This window comes from Aricia agestis, chromosome 18 (assembly GCF_905147365.1).
Source record: "Aricia agestis chromosome 18, ilAriAges1.1, whole genome shotgun sequence".
In the NCBI taxonomy this organism is placed as follows: Eukaryota; Metazoa; Arthropoda; class Insecta; order Lepidoptera; family Lycaenidae; genus Aricia; species Aricia agestis.
This window is the reverse complement of record NC_056423.1, coordinates 9,279,572-9,303,464: the sequence shown is the minus strand read 5'-3', so window position 1 is coordinate 9,303,464 and position 23,893 is coordinate 9,279,572. Positions and strand designations below refer to the sequence as shown.

Below are 23,893 nucleotides of genomic sequence, written 5' to 3'. Positions count from 1 at the left end.
AGTGCGAACGAGTTTTCTTTCTTAATTTTTGTGAGTATTAGGATTAATGTGAGTATGTATTAAGAATATGTTATGAAATAAGAAAAGTACCGTAAAACTTATTCTGCGAAGAGAACAAAGATTTTTTTTAAATTTATTTACAACATACAAACTTCTATAATTACAGGCTTAAACTTAATACAATAGAGTTTTAATTTTTTAGTAGATATGTATCATTTAAAAAACCAGCTTAACTCAAACATCATCACAGCAAGTGATGTGACGTGGAAATAGCCAAATGTTCTCCACACCTCACTTCCACGGCGAGTGAGAGGGTAAACGCCGAGCGGCCTCTCAGTCCTCTCACCCGAGTGATTCCATTCCGCAACCCGTCGCGCACGCGTGTACACGTCTCACGTCAAAACTTAACAAGTATGTATACAAAACCGCTAATATTCCCCAATAAATCATCAAAATATCTTCCAAATTAGTGCTCCAATGGTATTTACGACGAAAAATTAAGTTTGCACACGTAAAAGTCACAAAAAACGAGCGTCGGTGATCGTGTTTGCGTACGAAAACGCCGGCCGGAGTGTTAAATATATTTAGCACGCGTTCCAGTGTAATAAATTAACTTTTTCTTTTCTAGATCCTATCAACATGAGTGGCCAACAGTACTACCCCTACAAGGTGAGTTACACCTACATTAAGCTTGTAACTTGTTATGTCTATAGTCTATACTCTATTGATTCGCATGAGATGATGTCATCTTTTCTGGGCAAGGTCTTTCGGCGAATTTCGTGCAGTAAAGCGTATAGGTCAAAAATGTTATTCAACATGATATCTGTGCTAAAATAAACATTACCTACTTTTCACAAAAAAACGTATTATAAGTTTTTGTAAGAAATGTACTTTCTAATTTTTTTGTATTTCTTAGTTGTACTTTTATTACTAAACTTGGCTTAGATTATCAAATTAAGAGTCTTTCACAGTTTCCATTCTATTGAAGTATATGTTTTTTGCAAATAAAAAAAATAAGCGCCCAAAAGCGGTTTTGCCGGGCTCCCCTCATTGCCCTTATTTTGACCTCATTATTAAGATGTCCGAATCTTATGTATTGATTCACCTATTTTTCCTTTGATTCACCATATAATGAATGTTTATTTTATCCTCTTCGTCTGGTTGTTTATAAATAGAATCGGTTGTTTACAGCTTCTTTAGAAATCTATTCATTATATCAGAGTATATAAACTATGCATTATATTATCACAACTATTCAAACAAGTTCTAAGTATTGTTCAATTTTCCTTGTGACCAATGTTTTATGACATTTTTATGACTAATCAACATTAGCGTCAGTCCTATGTGTAAGGGTTTTCCCGTAATTTGAAATGGACCTAATACTTTTAAAAATATCCGTGGCTGAACATAGAACTTACACCTTTTTGGAAGTCGGTTAAAAAGTATGAATGATCGTTACAACTTACATTTGACCTAGATTTTGGTGTTTACAGTTTACTCAGAAATGCATCTGCGCTTGCAACGGTTATTTAATTGACGTTGTAGGTTTTGAATGTATTGTTATAGACTATAGTAAAATAACATACGTGAGGTTGGTCTATCAATGCATATTTAATATAATATTGATTTTAGATGATTGGCATCTAGTTTGGCAAAATGTACTTATGGTTTATGTTCTATTAAAAAGTTAAACATTAGATAAAAATTGTAGGGCTACAGGTATAAAGCAGTTTTATGATTCTGATGTAAAAGCGCAATTTAAATAATGCTTTAATAATAGATACTTACTAAAATCTAAATGGCGTGTAGAGTTGTAGACTGTAGACTTGTAGAGTAATAATACTCGCAGTTGCCCTATAGTTACTTTGATATTTGTATGTTTCTTACATTGATTTTATCTATTATAGCTCCAAACCACCGTGCACCTGCCCCACACAGTTTTCTTATAATGAGTCGACTTAACAATTTAATTCAATGTAGATTTGGACATATTAAGCACCATACATTTTATCATTGAATTAAAGTCTCTCAGTGTGGCATAGACCAATAACCAGGGCTAACAAACATTTTTCCCACAGTTCACACCCACGGTGTACCCGGCTGAGCCCTTCGACCCGGCCGCGGACGCCGAGACCCTCCGTAAGGCGATGAAGGGCTTCGGCACGGATGAGAAGGCAATCATCGACGTGCTGTGCCGACGCGGCATCGTCCAGCGTCTCGAGATCGCTGAGACCTTCAAGACCAACTATGGCAAGGTAAGAAGTGATACTAATGATGATAGATTATTTTTTAAAGAACCGAGCAGTTAGGTTTCTCTTTTTTGTTTCTATATTTTTGTTGGTAATTTCTATTTAAAATGTTTAATTACCCAACACTGCTAAAGTCATCTTTAAAATACCGTGTAACTTATTCAAACGCTCTTCAAAAAAAAAAAGGAACCAATGGTTCACCACCCCTGGATTCGTTTTTCAAAATTCTGAGAGCATAAAATATTCGTTCAAAAACGGGGTGCATAGTAAAGTGTTGCCACTTCTTACAAATACTTATTGCAATGATAATTAGTACCTACCTATTATAGTAGTTCTTTGTACCTATGTAAGATTGATTCTTGAATTCGATGAATCATTTCCTGATTATAATTAAACGTGATAACAAGAAGATCTCTTCACACGTACATTCTGATAGCAGCAGCATTCTTACCTCAATGTAACTTTGGTTTTAACCTTCACCGTAATAATTAGGTATGCAGACTAAATAATTCCTTATTATTTTTATAATGCGTCACATTTAGGATTGTATGGCTATTGGTTAACTTCTTAGTATTGTAGAATAATATTTTTAAGGTTAAAATATTATATCAAGCGATTATTCTAGTTCGTGTATTGCAACTTTAAAATGGTAGCTCCACTCATAGTTGAATCGATTAAAAAGCTATTAAACAAAAACTTTTAACCCACTGACACACATTCACGGGTGAAAAGCATTACCCTATTTTATGCAATTGGTTAATGGTTAGTGCAGTATTCATTAACATAAATTATTATATATATGAATGTATGTTTAGTGTTTAATACTGTAATATAATTAATAATTAATCTATTAATTTTTCCTATAAGTATTCAATATACTTCTCTGAATTATTATCTCCTGGAAAATAACTCGGTTTCAGTTGGTGCATTTAGATTTTCATGGAATCCAAATTTATTATGAGAAAGTAATAAAAATATTTCATTACTTTTCCATTCAATTTTAAAATGCACTGAAGTGAGAAAAGTTTATAGTTATTCAAAATAAATAACATTGTTTTTTCTCTTTGAAGAGCGTTTATTAAAATATTATGTGAAATATTATTTTGAGAGCCATGCTTCGGCACGAATGGGCCGGCTCGACCGGAGAAATACCACGTTCTCACAGAAAACCGGCGCGAAACAGCGCTTGCGCTGTGTTTCGCCGAGTGAGCGAGTTTACCGGAGGCCCAATCCCCTACCCTATTCTCTTCCCTGCCCTCCCCTATTCCCTACCTTTCCCTTCCCTTCCCTTCCCTCCCCTATCACCCTATTCCCTCTTAAAAGGCCGGCAACGCACTTGCAGGCTCTCTTCTGATGCTGCGAGTGTCCATGGGCGACGGATGTTGCTTTCCATCAGGTGACCCGTTTGCTCGTTTGCCCCCCTTATTTCATTAAAAAAAAATACACTTTTAAGGAATATACTTAATTTCGAGTATTGTACGTTACGAATAGATGAATGTGCAATTCGACAGAAATAAAATTATTAGCTTATTCCAGTAAGTACTTGAGTAAGCTTCTCTAGATTTTGCTCCCAAGTCCCAACATCCTTGCTCCGAAATTCATTGGAATTCATTCATCACGCCGGAACAGATATAATATTTTTCTAGGATTAAAACTATTGTTTGTCCTTTCCTGAGACTTAATGCTTACTTCAACTTAATCACTAATAATATAATTTTATTATATTCTGTGACTTAATGAAGAGTTTCACTGATAATATAAATGTGTAATGCTTAGGTATGACAAAATCTTCTATTAAATATTACAGAAAAGTAATCAAAAATCGTCTCTGAGTGCGGCAGTTAAAGTATTTATTAAATTCATTTCACAGCCAAATAATATTTAATTAGTGTGGACTGTGCTAGATTACAGACAATAACAAACATTTTGAAAGAAAGTGTTAACAAATTATCGCATAACTTTACTTAGATGAGGTGATGTGACAATCTTATCAATGTTTGCGACACCTTGACATGCTATCTCACTCATCTAAAGGTGCTCTCTCTCTATTGAAGACAGATTTTACCTCTTTCTGAATCATAAAGTCAATATACCTAGCAAAATAGAGAAACAAAGGCCTGAGAAAGAGAGATGTCACTATCAGTAACACTGAGTGGTAAAAAGAGACGTGTGATACATGACAGCAGCACTCTTTTTTTGACGTCCAGTCAGCACTTATCGGCACGTTGACAGTTTAATCTCATAGAAAGATGCTTGTGTGAGTATATACGTACACATATTTCTACACACTGACGAAAATCAATTTCGGTTTCGATTGACAGCTCGAGATTGTTGCTCTGTATATTAACTTTATGTTCTGAACTCTGTGAAGTACATCTAGTATGAATTTAAAGCTTTATCTGTAGACTGTGACAAGTACGAAAAATCTTTCACTTTAACGGAAATTTGTTTTTTTTTATTTAATAATAGGCAATTTAACTAAGTATTTCCTTGATTAGATTAAATTAACGAGCGTTTACAATCAGTTTGTTTACTAAAACCAGAAATAATATTAATTAATGACTAATATAAGTAGGTGGTTCGTGAATACTTCTTGCAACCTACGTACCTCATAAACTCTAGACTTGGTGTCATAGCTACAAGGATGTATTTACGCGTGGATGGTTTTGTAATAGAGGTGTGTTAAGTCATAACTCATAAGTCATAAGTGTTAACAGAGCTGATTAATGTCAGACCAAAACATTATGATAGTTATTTATTTTCACAAACTGTATTATCATGCGATTTCTATAAGTTTACCTACCTTGTAGCTTAACTAATTTTGATGAAATTGGGCATGAAGATCCATTGAATACCGGGAAAAGACGAGGGACAATTTTATTTCGGAAAATGTTACGATAAACGAATTCCAAATTCTATAAGTAACTAACTTACAAAAGTCAATTTAAAACTAGCTTCATAGTTAAGTTCATAATATAATCGTCAGTATGACAAATGACCACCATGTTACAATTACTGTGCGACCTTATCCTTGCCTTAAAATTTGAGATGATATCAAGATTAAATCACCACTCTAACCTTCTATATAACCTCAAAACTTAATAATCGCTAAGCATTTTTTTCTTAAGCTGTAATGGTAGAAAATATAGTAGTTTTATTTAAATAAATATGGAAAATTAATAACCTCGAGAAAATTTACTGGCAAACAAAGGTTTATTTTTGTTCACATGATTCCTGTATTCTTATTTCTGGCCCATAACCTGTTTAATGAAGGTCTTTTGAGTTTTGACTGTTGAGGGTATTTTGTACTGATCTGCCATTTTTGGATTATTTTCTAAAAGAACTAAAAAGTTGTTATAAAAAATAAGAGAATACATTTAGAACTTAAATCTTAGTGTGTAGTATGTTATGTTAGCTACATAAAATCCATGGGATTGGCGCCAGACAGGCAGGCGCCAACCAACCCTCTCTTACAATAGTGAATAGGGGAACATTTCCCTATAGCCCCATGAAATTTACCTTCTTGTTTAACCCTTGGCAGTTTGTGGTGAAGGTCACTCGATACAGCTGGGGTTCCCTAATGTCAAAGTGTGTCTGTCTGTTTGTTACCGCAGACTAAAGCCCTGGGAAAAGATATAGGTACGATAGTTTTGAACCAGGTATAGAATATATACTAGATGACGCCCGCAACTCCGTTGCGCCAAAACTCTTTTATCGCGTGGGAACCGTACATTTTTCCGGGATAAAAAGTATCCTATGTCCTTTCCCGGGACTCAAAGTATCTCCATGCCAAATTTCAGCAAAATCGGTCCAGCGGTTTGAGCGTGAAGAGGTAACAGACAGACAGACACACTTTCGCATTTATAATATTAGTATGGAAGTATAGATATGGAATTATGGATTAATAAGTACTATGGTTCCCGTGAGGTAGACAAAATTCAGCGCAATGAATTTGCTGACGTCTAAATTTTAACCGACTTCCAAATAGGTAGGGGTTCTATATTCAGCTATATCTAATATTATATATATACTTCCATACTTAATATTATAAATGCGAAAGTGTGCATGTCTGTCTGTTACCTCTTCACGCCTAAACCGCTGACCCGATTTTACTGAAATTTGGTATGGAGATGTAACTAGTGTTATAAATCGGAGGCGTGTAGGTACATTTAACAATTTACATAAGACATAACATAGTTTATTAGCAATTAATTGTTTACTCCGTAAATATTGTTTTTTACGATTTTAATCACGAATATTAGTAACTTATTTATTACTTATGGGATTGGCTGTTACAGTGTTAATCTAATATAATGTTACAACATGCGAGTAATATAATTAGCGACGAGGTTTTTTCCATTTTCGGGTTTGGTAAGCGGTGACCTAATACCACTATTTTAGGAATGAAACAAAGTCGGCTTTGTACACCTAAAAATGGCAGTTAAGAAATTTTAAAAATAATACATGCGACGCTTCAGAGTTTAGGCTATGTCACAATCACACTAGCTGTTGACTTCGTCCGTCAACACATTTATAAGTACCGTAATTAACCCTCTCTTATATTATATAACGGCCTTTTGCCAGCGGCTTCGCTCGCGTTAAGAAGTATTATTATATACAAACTTTCATCCCCTATTTTAACCCCTTGGGGTTGAAATTTATCAAAATCCTTTCTTAGCGGATGCCTACGTCATAACATCTACCTGCATGCAAAATTTCAGCCCGATCCGTGCAGTGGTTTGGGCTGTGCGTTGATAGATCACCATGTCAGTCAGTCACCTTTGAGTTTTATATATTGTAACTAGCTGTTGCCCGCGAGTTCGTCCGCCTTAACATAATAATATAATATAATAACAAAGTTCGATAATTTTCCCCTTTTTGTGGTTCCTTATACAAAGGTTAAAACGGGACCCTATTTAAGCAAACGTCAAACGCAAACGTCAATAAACTTTCATGTTTCTAACTCAAGAAATGACGGACTTTCATTGAAATTTTCTACGCCAATTTCACCCCTTGGGGGTAGAATTTCCAAAAACGCTTCAATACCTATCCATTCATTTTTAATCAGCAGTCCAAAAATAAACTTTCATATTTCTAACTTAAGAAATGACGGACTTTCATTTAAACTTTCAACCCCTATTTCACCCCTCGGGGTAGAATTTCCAGAAACGCCTAAACACGTATCCAATCATTTTTAATCAGTAACCCAAACATAAAATTTCATGTTTCTAACTCAAGAAATAACGGACTTTCATTCAAACTTTCAACCCCAACTTCACCCCCTTGGAGGTAGAATTTCCAAAAACGCTTAAATACATATCCATTCATTTTTAATCAGTAACCCAAAAATAAAGTTTCATGTTTCTAACTCAAGAAATGACGGACTTTCATTCAAACTTTTAACCCCTATTTCACCCCCTTCAGGGTAAAATTTTCAAAATTCCTTCCTTAGTGGGTGTCTACTTAATAAAATAACCCTACTCACCAAATGTCGTGGCTGTAACTTTTACAGTTTTTGCTCAGCGATGATGAATCATTCAGTCAGTCAGTCAGGACATGTAATTTTATAAGTATAGAAGATATGTGTAGGCTATAGCCTAAGCCCCAATTCCTAAACCCTTCCTTGATAAATGGACTATCAATGCAGTTCATTAGCAAAAATATTTTTTCGGTTCAAACCGGTAGTTCCTGAGATTAGCATATTGTTCTAAAAAAAAGAAACTCTTCAGCTTTAATAATATTAGTATATAGAAGTGGATTCCCCTTTCTAACCCTCAACTTTGTCACCAGGACCTGATCAGCGAACTCAAGAGCGAGCTGAGCGGCAACTTGGAGAATGTGATCATCGCCCTCATGACCCCCCTGCCCCACTACTACGCTAAGGAACTGCATGATGCTGTCGCGGGGCTGGGTACAGATGAGGAAGCCATCATTGAGATCCTGTGCACACTCTCCAACTACGGCATCAGGACTATCTCGGCGTTCTATGAGCAGTGTGAGTAGACCAGGCTTTCTGTGAGCAACGTGAGTAGAGTGTAGACCGAGCCATATGAGCAATATGTGTAAAGGTTTGTTTTGAGCAACGTGAGTAAACCATGGCTGCCTGTGAGCAGCGTGAGTAAACCAGGCTATCTATGCGATTTGAGAGGACTGCAGGTAGGGATTGCAATCCGGAAAACCGGATCCGGAAATTTTCCGGATCCGGCGTCATTTTACGAGTACCGGACCCGGTCCCAATATACCGGATCCGGAGACCGGATCCGGTGTTAGCGATTTGTGGCTATTTTATACGTGGGAGAGCCATGCTTCGGCACGAATGGGCCGGCTCGACCGGAGAAATACCACGTTCTCACAGAAAGCCGGCGTGAAACAGCTCTTGCGCTGTGTTTCGCCGAGTGAGTGAGTTTACCGGAGGCCCTACCCTATTCCTTTCCCTACCCACCCCTATTCCCTTCCCTTCCCTTCCCTACCCTCCCCTATTACCCTATTTCCTCTTAAAAGGCCGGCAACGCACTTGCAGCGCTTCTGATGCTGCGAGTGTCCATGGGCGACGGAAGTTGCTTTCCATCAGGTGACCCGTTTGCTCGTTTGCCCCCTTTTTCATTAAAAAAAAAATATGCCTTGTTTTTGAATTAGAAAGCAAAAATAGGATGATTTTCGGTTTTTAGTTCAATTTCATCAATCCGGATTGACGATAATCCGGCCAAATCCGGTCCGGAATGAAAATGACGCCGGATTGCAATCCCTAACTGCAGGCTATCTATGCGCATTGGTGTATGAGTAATGAGGAACCTAATTACCTAACGTCACTGTTATTTATGGCATTTAAGTTTGTGTATATTGCGGAATTTCCCATTACAACCTAGAGTACCTACCTTCATAGTTACCTTCATACCTATGTGGATTATACGGTATACCTCAGGTAAAAAACTTAGCTAATTCGATTACGATTTTCTAAGGTATATTATTGAGATTTGAGATAAACAAGTAGTACCCAGATAAATAGAGCGTTGCAGTGTTACATGATGCATCCAAGACTCATACTAATTCCTATTTGTGCCAAAAGAAGTTCAATGCAGTTCATTAACCTTAAAGTGACAAAATTCGTAAGAAATACCGGATGTTGGACGATTATGCAACCGCACCAAACGAATAGCGGTAAAACCGGCAACTGCCAGCGATTTTTAACTTTATTAATCTACTTTTACGAGGTTTTTTCTTTAAAAAGTCTTGCATATTGCATTCTTATTAACGTAAATAACATGCTGCATTCTTTCTCGTAAGTCGTAGGTATGCGATGTTATGAATTCTCGCATCCTACATTCTTTTGGTGCTAAGGCAATTATCAGTTTAACTTGCAAGGTTTCTTACAATCCAAGGAATATATCTTGAACATCTTTCTTAAATTTCGCACCTATTTTACGCTGACCTAGAAATCGTTATTTTAATCTAATTTTTCCATGGCAGTTTAATTCTGGGATGCTTAAAATGTTATGTCATAAGTCGTAAAATTAATTGTAGCATAACATAACCTACAGAAATAATATCTTAGACCACTTCAGATGAGATGAACGAGTTTTATTTTTACTGCAATCGGTGTCCTGATTTGGTCCAAAATAGATTTCAACCCAGGAATGGAGATTACCGTTAGCATTCCTTACTTTTACTTTCTTTACGTGTCAGCCGGCAGATAAATATCATTCTGACCTATTATTTTTACTGATTTCTGCAATTCTTGCTTACATTTCCTGTTAGGTTCTCTTGGAATCTGATTTGCAATAGTTGCATTACGGAGTACGGACTAGAAAATCCTGATCACTTATGCCAGCAACAAAGCTGTGATATTTAATCGTGCGAGAACATTGCGAGATATTATACTCGTATATTGTATTCGATATTATATTTCCATTACGTTATTTACGTACCTACCACAATGTATTTTCCTCGTTTGTGCAAAATGGTCCAGAATGTGTTGAATATTTTGATAAGTTCCATTGGCATTTGGCACCAAAATGTAGATTATGGTTTTTTTTTGGAGAATTGTGACCCAAAACGACTTCTATTGATTAAAATAGACAAAGTCGCTAAGCATAACCAAACAAGTTCTAAAACAATATTTTAATTTTATAAGTAGCTTTAAGTAGGTTAACCGCAAAAAATATAATGCGCGCGGTGTTCACAGATATTTAGTTTACACAGTTACGTATTTCCACAGTCTGGACAACTTTAAATGAATTATTATAACTAGTATAAAATAGTTAAACCCTATATTAAACTGCAAACAAGAAATTTTTTGTCATTAACACCGTTTTGATTCATTATCCTTGATTGGCTAAATGATCCACTATGATTTTTTTCTTTAAGGTGGACCTTCTGAGGAAACTCATAGATCGTCCATGAGTTATTAGGTCATGAGTAATAGATGACGTAGTCCTTATTAGTATTCAAAACGTTACGCTGTTGGTAACGCAATGTAATTGTAGTCTTATCAGTACGGTAACTTTTCGAGCATAGTCTGGGTATTTTTAGCCAGGATGATGATAACCTTGAAAATATAGGTAGCTGTTTATTGTAGTTTGATGTATTTAACCTTGATCACAAGACTAAATTGATAGTAAATTAGTAACACTTGTAGCTTGGTTCCTATTTGGTCCTAGTCTGAGCAGCATTTAATATCCACCAATGGGCAACATGCAGCCCCTCAAATATTTTTAAATCACTAGAGGGCCTAGACAAGTGGCATACGCTTCGAAAACGATGGCGAAATTTGTTATCAAATTGTATGGATTTGACATTAGCAATCGCTAATTTAGCGATGACTTATTTCGAACCGCATACATTTTGATAACGAATTTCTTCATCGTTTTCGAAGCGCATACCACTTGTCTAGGCCCTCAGATGAACTCCTTTAAAGTTAGCACGATAACTCCGATAAACTTCTTGACTCCGATACAACTTCCATAAGCAGGATATTTATCAGCACCTTTCTCCACAGTATACGGCAAGAGTCTGGAATCAGACCTGAAAGGAGACACTTCAGGCCACTTCAAGCGTCTCTGTGTGTCACTGTGCATGGCCAACCGTGACGAGAACCAGGGTGTTGATGAAGGAGCGGCGAGAGCTGACGCTGAGGCGTTGGCTGCTGCCGGCGAGGGACAATGGGGCACCGACGAGTCCGTGTTCAACTCCATCCTCATCACACGGTCTTACCAGCAACTAAGACAGGTATGTGCTCCAAAAAAGGCTACCTACGTCTACATTGGCCTCACTGCGAAAGACTTAGGCCCTGATAAAGTGCCGGATAGGCATTCACAACTTATTTGACAGATTCTCCATACTCTATCTGTCAAGTTCAGTGGTGGATAGCCTATCCGGCACTTATCAGGAAGTGGTGACACAGGCCCTAAATAACGCTGATGCAAGCAGACTTTAGACATCTTTAAGCTTAAAGTAGTCAAGAGACTGCGTGCGTCATAGTTATTCAATCCCTCGCAGAAGGGGCATTCTGTTTTATACCTTTCAAAGGTTACGAAAATTTCCAATTATTTTTGTTTACAAAAACAGTTCACCAACATTGTTATCTGAGGTTTATATGAACATAAAATAGCATACACAAGGTCAAATAACTTAATTTCATTTAATGGCACTCAGATAATACATAACCAGCACCGAGTCAGTGCAGAAATATCTATGAGTCATAACAGCTCATGTATTACCATTTAGTTATACCTAAAAGTTAATGTCTGACGTAGTGATCTGAATAATGCATATTCGCGCACTTATGGCAAACATTTGGCATTGTTGCTTTATGCTTATATGTAGAAACTCATTGTATTATTATTTGCTTTGCCAAGAGCAAACATTGCCCAAAATTGAGTAAATTAGGTTGGGTACCTAATTGACTCAATTTTGGGCAATGTTTGCTTAAAAGGCGTTTGCCTAAATGGATGACATCATTTTTCGACTTCAGACTTTTGAACCTCACGTACGGTAGGATGTTTTACGTCTGCATTTAGAAGCTTTAAATAAATGTTACCACGACCATCGGCATGTTTATTTTCAGATCTTCGCCGAGTACGAAGCGATCACCGGCAAGGACATCGAAGACACCATCAAGAAGGAATTCTCCGGAAGCATCGAGAAGGGCATGCTTGCTATTGGTAAGTTGAGTCCCAAAATGTTATGCTAGGCCCAATTTCACGAGCATCTGGCAGTGTTAACAGCTTGTTAAAATATCATGTCTTTTCTTTCATTCATATGAAAAACGAAAGAAGTAACATGATACTAATTCGAGCATTAACTTTAACAGTTCTTGGTGAATTTGGGTCTTAATAGAACAGAACTAACCCAAAAAGGTCATTAGTATAATGCATAGTTCAAATTAGATTCGATCACCCTGCGATTGGTTTTAAGTTCAGAGGGACAAGCCCCCACTGAAATAATCAAAGAAATTCAGTATCAATGGTCGAAATACAGAGAGAGGGCACTAAATAGTGCTTTGAAATATTATGATCACTGCGCTTACCGTTCATTAGACTTTATTTGGGAGAAACACGGGAAATAATTTTAAACACTTACCAAGACCATTCATTTGGAAGTGAGACCAACATTAATTCTTCTGAGTAGTCTGTAGTGAGACCAAATGAGTCTTATAGAATAATCTAGATCCTCGCTTTGATCGAGGAAAAATTAGATTAGTCGGAGCCATTAACTTAGTCATACCTCGTGATTCAGCTGGGATTGAGTCATTGTAATGTAATCAAGGTAGAGGAAGTAGCGGTGGCCTTAGTTTTTGTGACCCGACTTTAGGAATTTAAACCTTTATCTTCGGGTCAAATTCATAATCGCCGGCAATAATTGGTCGTGGGATTTCCTTTACTGTTGAAGATTAATATGAACCGAAGTGACTTAATTATAGAGGTTCCGATTGGGTTAGGTATCTGTTATTACGATATTTTGAGAATGCTCCAAATCGTTCATAAAAGCATTTTTTAAGGCATGGACAAATTATACAAAAGGTTTAGTGTTAGCATTCGTCCTTAAGTAGCCAAATTCTTTGGTCACTTGAAGACGAATGCATGGGTAGCCAACCCATGCATTCGTCTTGTGACCAAAGAAGTTTTAAACAGATCTTGTAACAACTTTTAACTATTTAAATCCCTTTCAATAGATTACTATTCTGACCATAACTTGTTACAGTCAAATGCGTGAAGAGCAAAGTTGGCTTCTTCGCGGAACGACTTTACCACTCCATGAAGGGACTCGGAACCAACGACAAGACCCTCATCAGAATTGTTGTCAGCCGCTCCGAAATTGACCTTGGGGACATCAAGATGGCCTTCCAGGAGAAATACGGAAAGGCCCTGGAGACCTGGATTGCTGTAAGTATTCCATATTATGTGCTTTCAGTGTCCGCAATAACATAAGATATCTTCACGTTGAGCCATGGATACCCATGATTGCGGAAGCTCGACCTTTTTCACGATCATGGACGATTGCTATACACGTCCGTGATCGCCCATTTTTGTCCAGCATGGCTCAACGAAGAGACCGCATTAGATAGCTACTAATTAGTTGTTGGATTGGTATTTGTTGTACAAATCACGATGCGATTTTCTGTAATAAACGTAAAAAATATATATTATTGCATTTTGAAGCCAGCCCCCATAGTTTATTGGTAACTTCAGTAAATGAATTAAGTTTTCGTGTAAAGCTTACATCAGTTGGTAATTGTTTCATTAGAGTTTAAAATGTTTATGACAAGAAAAGAGTTTTAATTTCTCTATCGTTAGAAATAGAGGTAAAACTACCCACCATTTTATAAGAAAAAACAAATAGAATACCTTCTGACAACTTTATATTTTGTGGCTTACTAACAATTTGTACCATAAACATTTTTATTGTGATTTTTATAACAGCATGTGTGAATAAATAAAATTAGGAAGCTGACCCATACATTCTAAACTAATACGATTCTGTTATCGAAAAATTTATTTTGTAAATATTTTGAATATTATTTATTACATGCATTTTATCTTCTAATCATTAAATACATTTATCTATTCATTTCTTTTCTATATACTTACTCCCTTCCTAATAAAAATATTTATAAAGTGAATAACTATGCAAGGTATGCTTTTCTTTGTCTGGCACATAGGAAAAGTCATACGATAGACAGAGACAGCAAAACCTGAAAAGTTATACGCAGCGTTAATATCTTTATTAGTAAGAGGCATTATATTGTATACAGATCTAAATTTTTTTAAATATTATTAGAAAGTAGGTTTACATTCTTGAATTTGTTAATATTGTATATAACTTTTTTATTTTATCATAAAACTTTTATGTAAATATGAGTTTCTATTATTATTTTCATCTAACGTGAGAAAATAAAAATTTCCAAATTGTAAATAACGAATAACAGAGTTCGTGTGCTTTTGTCAAAATTTTATCAGAGGTTTTAGCTTAAAGATACGTACAGTGTATAGAATAGAGAACCGTTTTGATTCCAGGACGATACATCTGGGGATTACAAGAAGGCTTTACTCACTGTTGTCGAATAATTTCGCGCCAAGACACCGACGACTGCCATCTTTTTTTCTCGTCAATTGCTAGGTTTTAAGTTAGGGTTTACTGTCCTCATGCCTAGTGTAACTCAGTTGAAAAGAATCGGTGAACATTCGTAAACGATTCCTATTTTAAATTGCTGGCAAATCTTTATGGAACTGTTTTTTAAAAGAAGGAGAATATTTTGACACTGGATCATTGCTTGTCAACTGAGTTACATCCGGCCTGCTCGACAGAACTTCCGGTTTGTTGTAAATTTTTTAAAAGATCTGTATATTTTGTTCCTCTCATCATTTTCACTTAGTTTCTTTGCACAGTAGCTAACTGCTTCATGTATGCATGGTTTTTGGTAAATTGTATACAGATCGTTCAGGGTGATTTTACCTCCGTTAGGATCGTTATGTTTACGAGATAATGATCATTGTCATAGAGACTAGGAGGTAAAATTACTCTGAACGTATTGTAGTTGGCTTGTTTTACAAAAAGAGTGTTGGCATTTTTCAGGAGGACATAGGAGGCCCTATTGGTGAACTCCTCTCCGTCATGTGTTATTAAGCTTCCGCTATCGGATACGCCAATAACCGTGTGATATATAAGTGATACTGTACCCAATGTACGCTGGTACACCATTGAGTTTGTAAATAGAACCGACCAACCATTTATAGCGGGTAGACGTGGCCTTCACTTTAGCGTTTGAATTTTTGAAATTCATAAATGACATTTGAACTTTTTTGTATTTTAAAAACTTTTAATGTTAGAGCGAGGATTATGGGCAACGGCTTATTGAAGTTCTAATTTAGAAGCATATTAGAATGAGATGAATTATTAACTTTATTTTTTACTTAAAAATCGGTTGTATTTACTCACCTCGATGCTCGCATTTATTTCTTACTTTAAGTAATATTCGAATAAACTTGTAATCTCTGCACGAATTGTATTATTAGAAATTATGGGCCAGTTTCCGACTATTATTTTTTTGCGACTACCTACAGCTGTGTTTTTCGAATTTGCAGGAAGACCTAACTGGTGACTTCAGGAATGTTTTAGTCACACTTTGTGCTTAATCCTGCAAAATAGTTTTGGTCTCTTTGTTATAAATTTGCATGCGTTCAGGAGTTTTTCTACTAAGTGTTGTGTAGTGAGACTCTAAGGCCTCAGCCTCGAAATCAGCGGGCAGCGGGGCGGTGGCGGCGGCGACGCGGGAGCGGCGCGTTCCAATGTAAAGACTTATATGGAACTGGCCTCAAAGGCAGCGGCGCGCGGAGTACCACTTACCAGACCGCGTCTCGCGTCGCCGCCACCGCTCCCGCCCCGCTGCCCGCAAAATTCGAGGCTGAGGCCTAAGCAGAGTGTATTTTGCAGGATGATACGAAAGGGGACTACAAACGCGTCTTACTCACTATTGTCTCGTAAGAAAAAACCTTGTCTCCTAAGAAACTCAGTGAAAAACTTTATTGTTAGTCCGTGTAAGCTATGTTCCGTGAAACTGCCTTGTATACTTGAGATGTATTTAAAAGCTTGATATTTTTGTGAAAATGAGATATTTATTGGTGCTGTAGTTTTGTTTACTGTGTATTTATATATTCTTTGACACAATATAATAAAACTATCAATGTTCTTCATGTTTTATTCGCATCCCTTATTCCTTCTTCTGTTATCTGAAAAAGTATAAAATGTGATACTTAGATATAACTCTCAAATCCTAAGTAGGTAGGGTAGGACAGGGTAAATGATGCGGCAACAACTTACCGCTGCTTTTTTGTCTTCATTACACAAGGTGGGCCGCGAACTTTTAACTTTCTTGTAGATGGGTCGCGGTCCCGACAAGTTTGGGAAACACTGAGCTTCCCAGTTGTAGTTGCTTCTAGAGCAACTGAGCAAGCCGCTATTTTCAATTTAGGTACCATTTACCTCAAATACAACTTTTACAAAAGTATATTAAACAAGGTGTAAAACAAATTAATATTAGTTACTATACCTACGCCCTATAAATTACTGGTTTGATGTCCTTGACTGATCGAACATGTGTCATATTTCGCGTAGACATTTTTTGGCATCGATCCATATGCATGAACGTAGTTCTATGAATTAAAAAATATATTGGGACACGTCCAAGTACCTAATCACTAATTAATGGATCAATCAGTTACTCAAGAAATACCGGCCGTAGCTAGAGGGGGGCATTGGGGGGCAATGCCCTACCTTAAAATCACAATGCCCTACCTTAAAAATATCAAAACCCTAGAAAATCAATCAATTATGATATTTTTATTACTTCTGCCCTACCTGTAACCAATGCTGCCCTACCTCAAATCTAACTCTAGCTACAGCCCTGGACGCGGGTCATTCTTAGTTTCTTACAATATAAGTTATGACGCTACATAATATTCCTAACTTTAACGCTGCGTCTTTTAACCTATTAAAAGGAAATATTTAAACACGAGCCTATGTATAGCTTGTCAAAAAAGAGTAGGAGCTGTACACAATTTTGAAATCACCTAAAAATATGAAAACCTTATTAGATAGAGAAAAAAACACGTTTTGCGCGTGATTACGTTTAGGCGCAGCGCACACTATCCATGACGCACTTTTTAGTCCGTGGAAATAGAACATATGCAATTGTACGCTACGCAGTAACGCACACGACGCGCAGCGCAGACGTGCGTCACGGATAGTGTGTCGTCTGCGCTGCGCCTTAGAAAATTTTGTACTGCGTCTACTCTTTCTTGACAGACTGCAATATTAGGATCTTAAGTCTTTACATATTGAGACGACGCGACACAACGATAGTCAAAGGTGCTTTATAATATTAGACGCTCTGTAGTGGATGCAATTTCGTTTTTTCCCTTATCTAAGACTTACGAGCCGCATCACGTTGTGCCGCAAATGTGAACTGACTGCACAATGGCCCATAAAAACATTTTAATATAAGACTTTAATATAATAATAATAATACTTCACAAAATTGCTATTATAAGATCCTTACCAGAAACTGTCCAACTCGTTCCGGAGAATTGTTACTCTTCATCAGGACTGCGTGTCTTAAGTTCTTCATGGGTTCCGGTGTACTGAGCAACAGTCGCTTGTTGCAGCGATGCGCCCACGCATCTCCCAACGCACCCACCACGGCACCCGATGACAGTCCCACACGGGTACTCATCTCATTTGTTAGGACCACCTGAAAATGCGGGTAATGTAGTGTGAGATTATGAATGGAGGACACAAAGTGAAATTTTCCAAGCGAACTTGGTATTCTCGGTCAAGCCGAAGCCCACACAGTCTTAAATATGTCGCAGCCAACTGGTTAAAATAGCCGTTCAATAAAGCAGCTAGTCCTTTGACAACGCCATTCAATCACATGTCTATACTGTACTCGGCGAGACATGGAGTAGCGGTCATTGACCCCCTGTCAAAAAACTTGTCATTTTCTATACAAAGCCGCAATTAACAACATCGGACACTTCATTGTCAATCGCGGTTTATATAGAAAATGACAAGTTTTTGACAGGGAGTTAATGACCGCTACCGCCATGTTTCGCCGAGTACAGTATAGCTTTTTAATTGCATATTTGAGTCGCCCAAAAGGTTCAACACTGCATCTGTGATTCAAAAGCAATCAGAAAACTTCGATAGCGCGATGCAGGATTGTGAGTGCCACAACCCTGCATCGCGCTATCGAAGTTGAGCTCTCGCTTAAGAGTCACAATCGCTCGATAATCTTGAGGCTGACTTTTGCCATTTTTACTAGTATTATAAATGCGAAAGTACGTCCGTCTGTTACCTCTTTACGCTTAAACGGTTGAACCGATTTAGATGGGTAAGGATATACCAGTTAGGAGATGGGAAGAGCATAGGGTGGTTGCGCAATAATGTACGGTTCCCGCGCGATAAATGAATCTCGGCGCAACGGATTTCCAGTCGTCATCTAGTACGAAATATGCGCATCTTTATCTTTACTGTTTTGTATGGCAATAGAAGATTTAAGAATAAGAACCTTGTGCCTAAAAATATACCATCCTCATCACCTTGATGAGTGGCAGTCTTCCACCCTGCGTTTTTCGCGAAACATTTTGCCGCGCACTGTGGAACTCTGAATGAACTGTCACTAGCAGTACTTACGACCTACGAACGCAGCAAACCTTCAGAAGAGAGCAACTGCCGCTCTTCTAAGGTTGTGAGTGTCCATGGACGACAATAATTGCTTTCCATCAGATGACCCGTTTGCTCGTTTGCCCTCTTATTTTATGAAAAAAAAAACTATGTTCAAAACATACCGCTATTTGTCCTTCATGGGCTACTCTGTGTAGATCTGCCATCAATCGATACAATAGACCGGTCCTCAGCTTTATATTTATGTCATCTTTGAACGGAAATGTTATTGAATCTATAACTATCAGCCTCACCTAAAAAAAATATAATAAATAATTATTTATAAATAATATAGCCATCGTGGTATTCACTGAGAGAGTCCTATGTCTAGCAGGGGATGAGTAATGGCTGATAAGATAGATAAAATAGAATAAACTGGCAATTGGACCACAACTAGAAGTGAGCAAAATGCCTAAAAATGCCCAAATGTTCTGGCATTACAGATGCACATCAACATCCATATAAGCCCAATGTGCCTGGGCATTTACCCATCTACACTGACAAAATATTCCTTCCTCTGTAACTTCTTTGTCGCCAAGACCTATAAATTATTAGCATTATGTTTGTATCTATACAATGGCATAACTATCATAAATGGCAAGTTAAGCTATTTCACAATCCAATATCAACATTTGCGTTGATGACTTACTACGAATGCTGTAAAATACAAACACTAGGGGCCGCGCCACACCCGGAATGGCAGCGGCGAGGCGAGCACTTTCAGTGTCATATGATTTTAAACTTTATCTTCATTATCACGGGCGGCCGTAGACTTCTCAAGCGATACTATGTATTACAATAATGAAGATAAAGTTTAAAATCATATGACACTGAAAGTGCTCGCCTCGCCGCACACAGGGCCTTTTGAGGTATCTAGCTGGACAAAAAGAATTTTAGGTATATGTAAATTAAGCTATTTTTTCTTTGCCAAACACTTCATTTACCTTTTGACTACACAATAGACAAAAAAAACGGTCACCACACGCCGGGTAAATAATACAATAGGAGGTAGAAACTTGTTGAGTTAGTTGTTTCTTACGACTATTCTGAGCGGTTGTGTTTTGTGTGCTTTTAGAAGTGAAATATTTTGTGGTTGGAACCGAATTATTTAATAATTTCAATATGGATAATCAAGCTTGTGGTAAGTACTTTTGATTATAGTTTTAAGTAACAAAAAAATAATAATTTAATAAATCATAATCCTTAGTTACAATTGAATCGCTAAAAAATGGATACTTTTTGCCATACAGTCCCACATAGTCTTTGGTAAAGAACGCTAAAGAATAATTTTACTTTCCACATTTGGAGAAACATGTGGGCTATCGAATATAAGATAAATTAGCTGCAAATACTTGCAAGTTTTTTTTATATATTTTTTTTTAACAGGAATTTCGGGGGAAGGGCAACGAAATTAAACATTAATCACCCGAAGAGAGTTATTTTTGCACCTTCAAACCAAAGGATATCTAGCATTAGCACAATCATCATCGATTGACTATGTCATTAACAAGATTTACCTGAAACCGAATCTCTGTATTTTGTGAGTTATTTAGTTAATAAAATTGACATTTTAATGGTTGTTTCTTTTATTCTCACATTGCTTATTTTATTAATTTTAAAAATCAGCCAAGTGCGTGTCGGACTCGCGCACTGAGAGTTTCGTACCGTTATAGAGGAAAAATAGGCCAAAAATTGTGTTTTTGTATGGGAGCCCCCCTCAATTTTTTATTTTATTTAAATATTATTATTAATTATTAAAGTACACATATAACTAAGGCCTTTATGAACATTTCAAGTGCCTGGCTGTTGGCATTATTGATTATGAGCAAAAAAGGTTAAAATAATATCGTTTGTTGTATGGGAGCCCCCCTTAAATATTAATTTTATTTTGTTTTTGGTATTTATTTTTTGTTATTATGTATAAATAAACATAAATACGTATGTTACTGCGTATTTAAATGAATAAAATATTTTTGTCCACCTAAATCTTACAAAAGGCCTTGTGTGCGCCGCTGCCATTCCGGTTCGGCGCGGTCCTAGGAATGGACTATTTAGGTAATTTGAAGTAAGAGCAAATACTTACATTTGGTCTACTTATTAAAAAATTTGGTATGTTGTGTAAGAACGCACAGAACTTTTCAATTCCAAATGCATTAACATGGTGCAATCTTCTAATAGCTTGATCTTCATTTATTACTTGTTTAGATTTTAGCAGCCCTTGACATCTTGTTAAACTTCCATCAAGTATTTCTGAAAATAATGGCTAATAAGGCATAGCTACAAGCAGGGTTATGATTATCTGCAGTGCCGTAAATAGGGCGGTGCCACCAGTGCCCGGACACAGGGCGTAGACTCTGGGGTGGCGCAAAAATGGCCAAACCAGGCAGGAGTATTATTTTTTCGGTTTGCTCCCGATAATAGTTCCCGCTGCGCCCCTAGAGCACGATTCCAACAATAAAATAGACTTATACATTGCTTTGGGTAACATAATGTTACGGATACGGACACGTAGTGCCATCTAGCCACAAACCAGCGAAACTTACCGAGGGAACACAGGCAACATAAATCCCCTACTCGATACTAGACGGCGTTAGGTGTTTGTTTACCTACGCGTACTTTCTAGTACATTCCACACTTGTTTACGCGAATTGGATACGATCTAGAATGGAATCTTCCAGAACTCGTCCGGCCCAAATAAATAGCCGCAGGTAGACGAGCCAGTCAATTCTGTTCGATACAAGCTATCATCAAGGCGACTACGACGTGAGAAACAAGTGATCAAAATGTGATACTAGTGGAACCTACGACTGGGCTACGACCTAGGACAGTGAAAGTGCTCAGTGAATTGGATCTAGTGCTTAGTGTTTGGACATAGTGCTTTGTGTGACCTAGTGTATGTGAATAAAGTCTTCAAGAGAGTCAGCAGGTCTTTCTCTCCAAATCCTTCTAACCCTAGCATGTAACAAATATCTAAAAAAGCAGGGTGTATCGTGTATGTATGTAGAAGCTCGCAACAGGGGGCAAAGACTGTTTATGGCACTGATTATCTGAGGATATTTAAAAAAAATTTTTTTTAGATCTCAAGGTAACCAAGCACTTGTGAATCGCGTGATACTAGAATCATGATAATATTGATGCGTGTAATACCTGCCAATCGCGGCTTTGTATAGAGCAGCCATTCCCAAAGTGGGTGATAACGCCCCCTTGAAGGAAAAAAAATTTGGGAACCCCTGGTATAGAAAATGAGAAGTACCTCTACAATTATTATTGTTAATTAAGAGCACAATAAAAAATATATACAATGGCATAATAAGTTGAGTTATTGTTTAAGTACATTGAAAACATACAAAAGAGTACCTATTCTTGAGGATTTTTAAACCTTTAAATCTAGGTAGGAGTAGGAGTAAATTTTGAATGTGCAGATTAAGGGCCTCGATAATCCGAACTCCCGCTTGTTCAGAGATCGCAGTAATCTGGCCGGCCAGAGCTTTATACACTGCTTTAAAATGGGCTGAAGATAACAAATTCGATAGCCACGAAGTTATGTTTCTCCGTCGGCTTCGAGACCAGGCTTTCGAAATGGAGTGCAAAAATCATAAACAGAAGAGTATTGCAGAATTTTTCAAAAAGAATTAACTAATGTTCTATCTTAACTCACTGATTTCTTACATTGCTGTAATTATGAACATGTACCTACATTTTGCCTTTATGCTATAATTTAAAAATTTATTAAAGAAACTAAGGTTAAACATGTTTTATTTATTGCATACTATAATCCGGACGCCTCGATAATTAAAAAAGGGCCTTGTTTTTGCCTCTCCGGATAAACAAGACCCTACAGCAGCTCTACCATGAGTTTAAAGCAGCAGCAGCTATAGTTTTTATCAATACTCGATACTGACTACGTAAATTTTTAGTATGGCAAATTTTACAGCACCTCTAGTAACTTGCGGAACTAAAATCGCCAGACCAAACATTTATGTAGTCGGTATAGAGTATCGACAAAAACTATAGCTTTAAGCACATGGTAGAGCTACTGTATTAGTCCATACTCAATATGATCTATAATATACCTTTAAATCTAGTCCAGGTGCAATTTGTATTAGTATCAATATACAAAGCTTCAGAGTTAAGTCCACCCAACTCTTCTGGCACTTGAACTGAGGCACACAGTTGCAGACTGAAGACACAAGCGTAAAAAAAATTGAGTATAAAAACAACAAAACTAACATAATATATTGTTTAACCAATAAGTTAGCTTTCAAATTGAGAATAAAAATTAAGTATGATTTTATGATGAAGACAACATTATTATTATACTTACCAAATTTGTGTTTTCCCAGTTCCTGGCAAGCCTAAAATCTCTTTTATGGAACCTAGTTGTATGCCATCATTGCCTACAACATTATCCAGGTTCTGGCTAAATGTGGGTATCGAAGGCAAACTTGTTTCTCGCTGCAAATAAATTAATATAAGGCTTCAGTACAGTTATACCGTAAACACAGACTACCAGTATATATAGAACCGTAACTATCCTCATAGTCATACAGAAGCTGAGGGTAGTTTCATTTTTGTTTCTTTCAAACTTACCTGCCAGACTTCAGTTGCATTGTAAATTTTATATTTGTGCATTTTTTATTAGAAGCCTAGACTGCCTTTAATATTTGATTATTTTCTTGTATATTTTCACATAGAGTTTTTATTTGCATTTATAAATTATAACACAAATAAATAATAAAAACAAGTAATTTTTCAAATTTGTCGTTTTTCTTTTTTTTTTGGTCCGTGTTGTCCACAGAATTGCCACAAAATAATTATGTTGTCCGTGAATAATTTGTATTCTGTGGTGTGATGTTTTTTTTTTTTTCATATAATGGCACTTCGGCTATAACCAATGTCGAGTATCATATTATGGCGGGAAAAGAATA

The 23,893-nt window shown here is 36.8% G+C and overlaps 2 protein-coding genes across 6 annotated transcripts; one reads left to right on the top strand and one right to left on the bottom strand.

Annotated features, from left to right (window-relative positions):
- The first annotated feature begins 296 nt into the window (after window positions 1-296).
- LOC121736069 (annexin B9) lies at window positions 297-16,433 on the top strand. 4 transcript variants are annotated; one of them, XM_042127118.1, is made up of 8 exons: window positions 297-411; window positions 629-669; window positions 2,079-2,255; window positions 8,040-8,244; window positions 11,245-11,474; window positions 12,313-12,409; window positions 13,449-13,630; window positions 16,179-16,433. In XM_042127118.1, the coding sequence occupies exons 2-8, from the start codon at window positions 640-642 to the stop codon at window positions 16,227-16,229; spliced, it is 972 nt and encodes a 323-aa protein (XP_041983052.1). In that variant the 5' UTR covers window positions 297-411; window positions 629-639; the 3' UTR covers window positions 16,230-16,433. The 4 variants fall into 4 exon arrangements, with proteins under 4 accessions (XP_041983052.1, XP_041983051.1, XP_041983050.1 ...); XM_042127117.1 differs by having other exon boundaries at window positions 15,830-16,433; XM_042127116.1 differs by having other exon boundaries at window positions 15,321-16,433.
- LOC121736070 (DNA repair protein RAD51 homolog 3-like) lies at window positions 15,799-23,694 on the bottom strand. Of its 2 annotated transcripts, none has more exons than XM_042127120.1 (7): window positions 23,556-23,694; window positions 23,290-23,420; window positions 23,039-23,145; window positions 21,049-21,215; window positions 19,091-19,219; window positions 17,803-17,994; window positions 15,799-16,474 (listed from the first exon to the last, which is right to left on the bottom strand). In XM_042127120.1, the coding sequence occupies exons 1-7, from the start codon at window positions 23,595-23,597 to the stop codon at window positions 16,436-16,438; spliced, it is 807 nt and encodes a 268-aa protein (XP_041983054.1). In that variant the 5' UTR covers window positions 23,598-23,694; the 3' UTR covers window positions 15,799-16,435. The 2 variants fall into 2 exon arrangements, with proteins under 2 accessions (XP_041983054.1, XP_041983055.1); XM_042127121.1 differs by lacking the exon at window positions 23,556-23,694 and adding an exon at window positions 23,476-23,512.
- Between the last annotated feature and the right edge of the window lie 199 nt (window positions 23,695-23,893).

Excerpts from the sequence above, each read along its gene's own strand:
- LOC121736069 (XM_042127118.1), top strand. The coding sequence starts at position 640 with ATGAGTGGCCAACAGTACTACCCCTACAAG. Across the intron at positions 670-2,078 it reads AACAGTACTACCCCTACAAG|TTCACACCCACGGTGTACCC; the intron begins GTGAGTTACACC and ends TTTTTCCCACAG. Across the intron at positions 13,631-16,178 it reads CCCTGGAGACCTGGATTGCT|GATGATACGAAAGGGGACTA; the intron begins GTAAGTATTCCA and ends TGTATTTTGCAG.
- LOC121736070 (XM_042127120.1), bottom strand. The coding sequence starts at position 23,597 with ATGCACAAATATAAAATTTACAATGCAACTGAAGTCTGGCAG. Across the intron at positions 19,220-21,048 it reads TTTTAATAAGTAGACCAAAT|GTGAGGCTGATAGTTATAGA; the intron begins GTAAGTATTTGC and ends TATTTTTTTTAG. Across the intron at positions 16,475-17,802 it reads AACGAGTTGGACAGTTTCTG|ATAACAGAAGAAGGAATAAG; the intron begins GTAAGGATCTTA and ends ATACTTTTTCAG.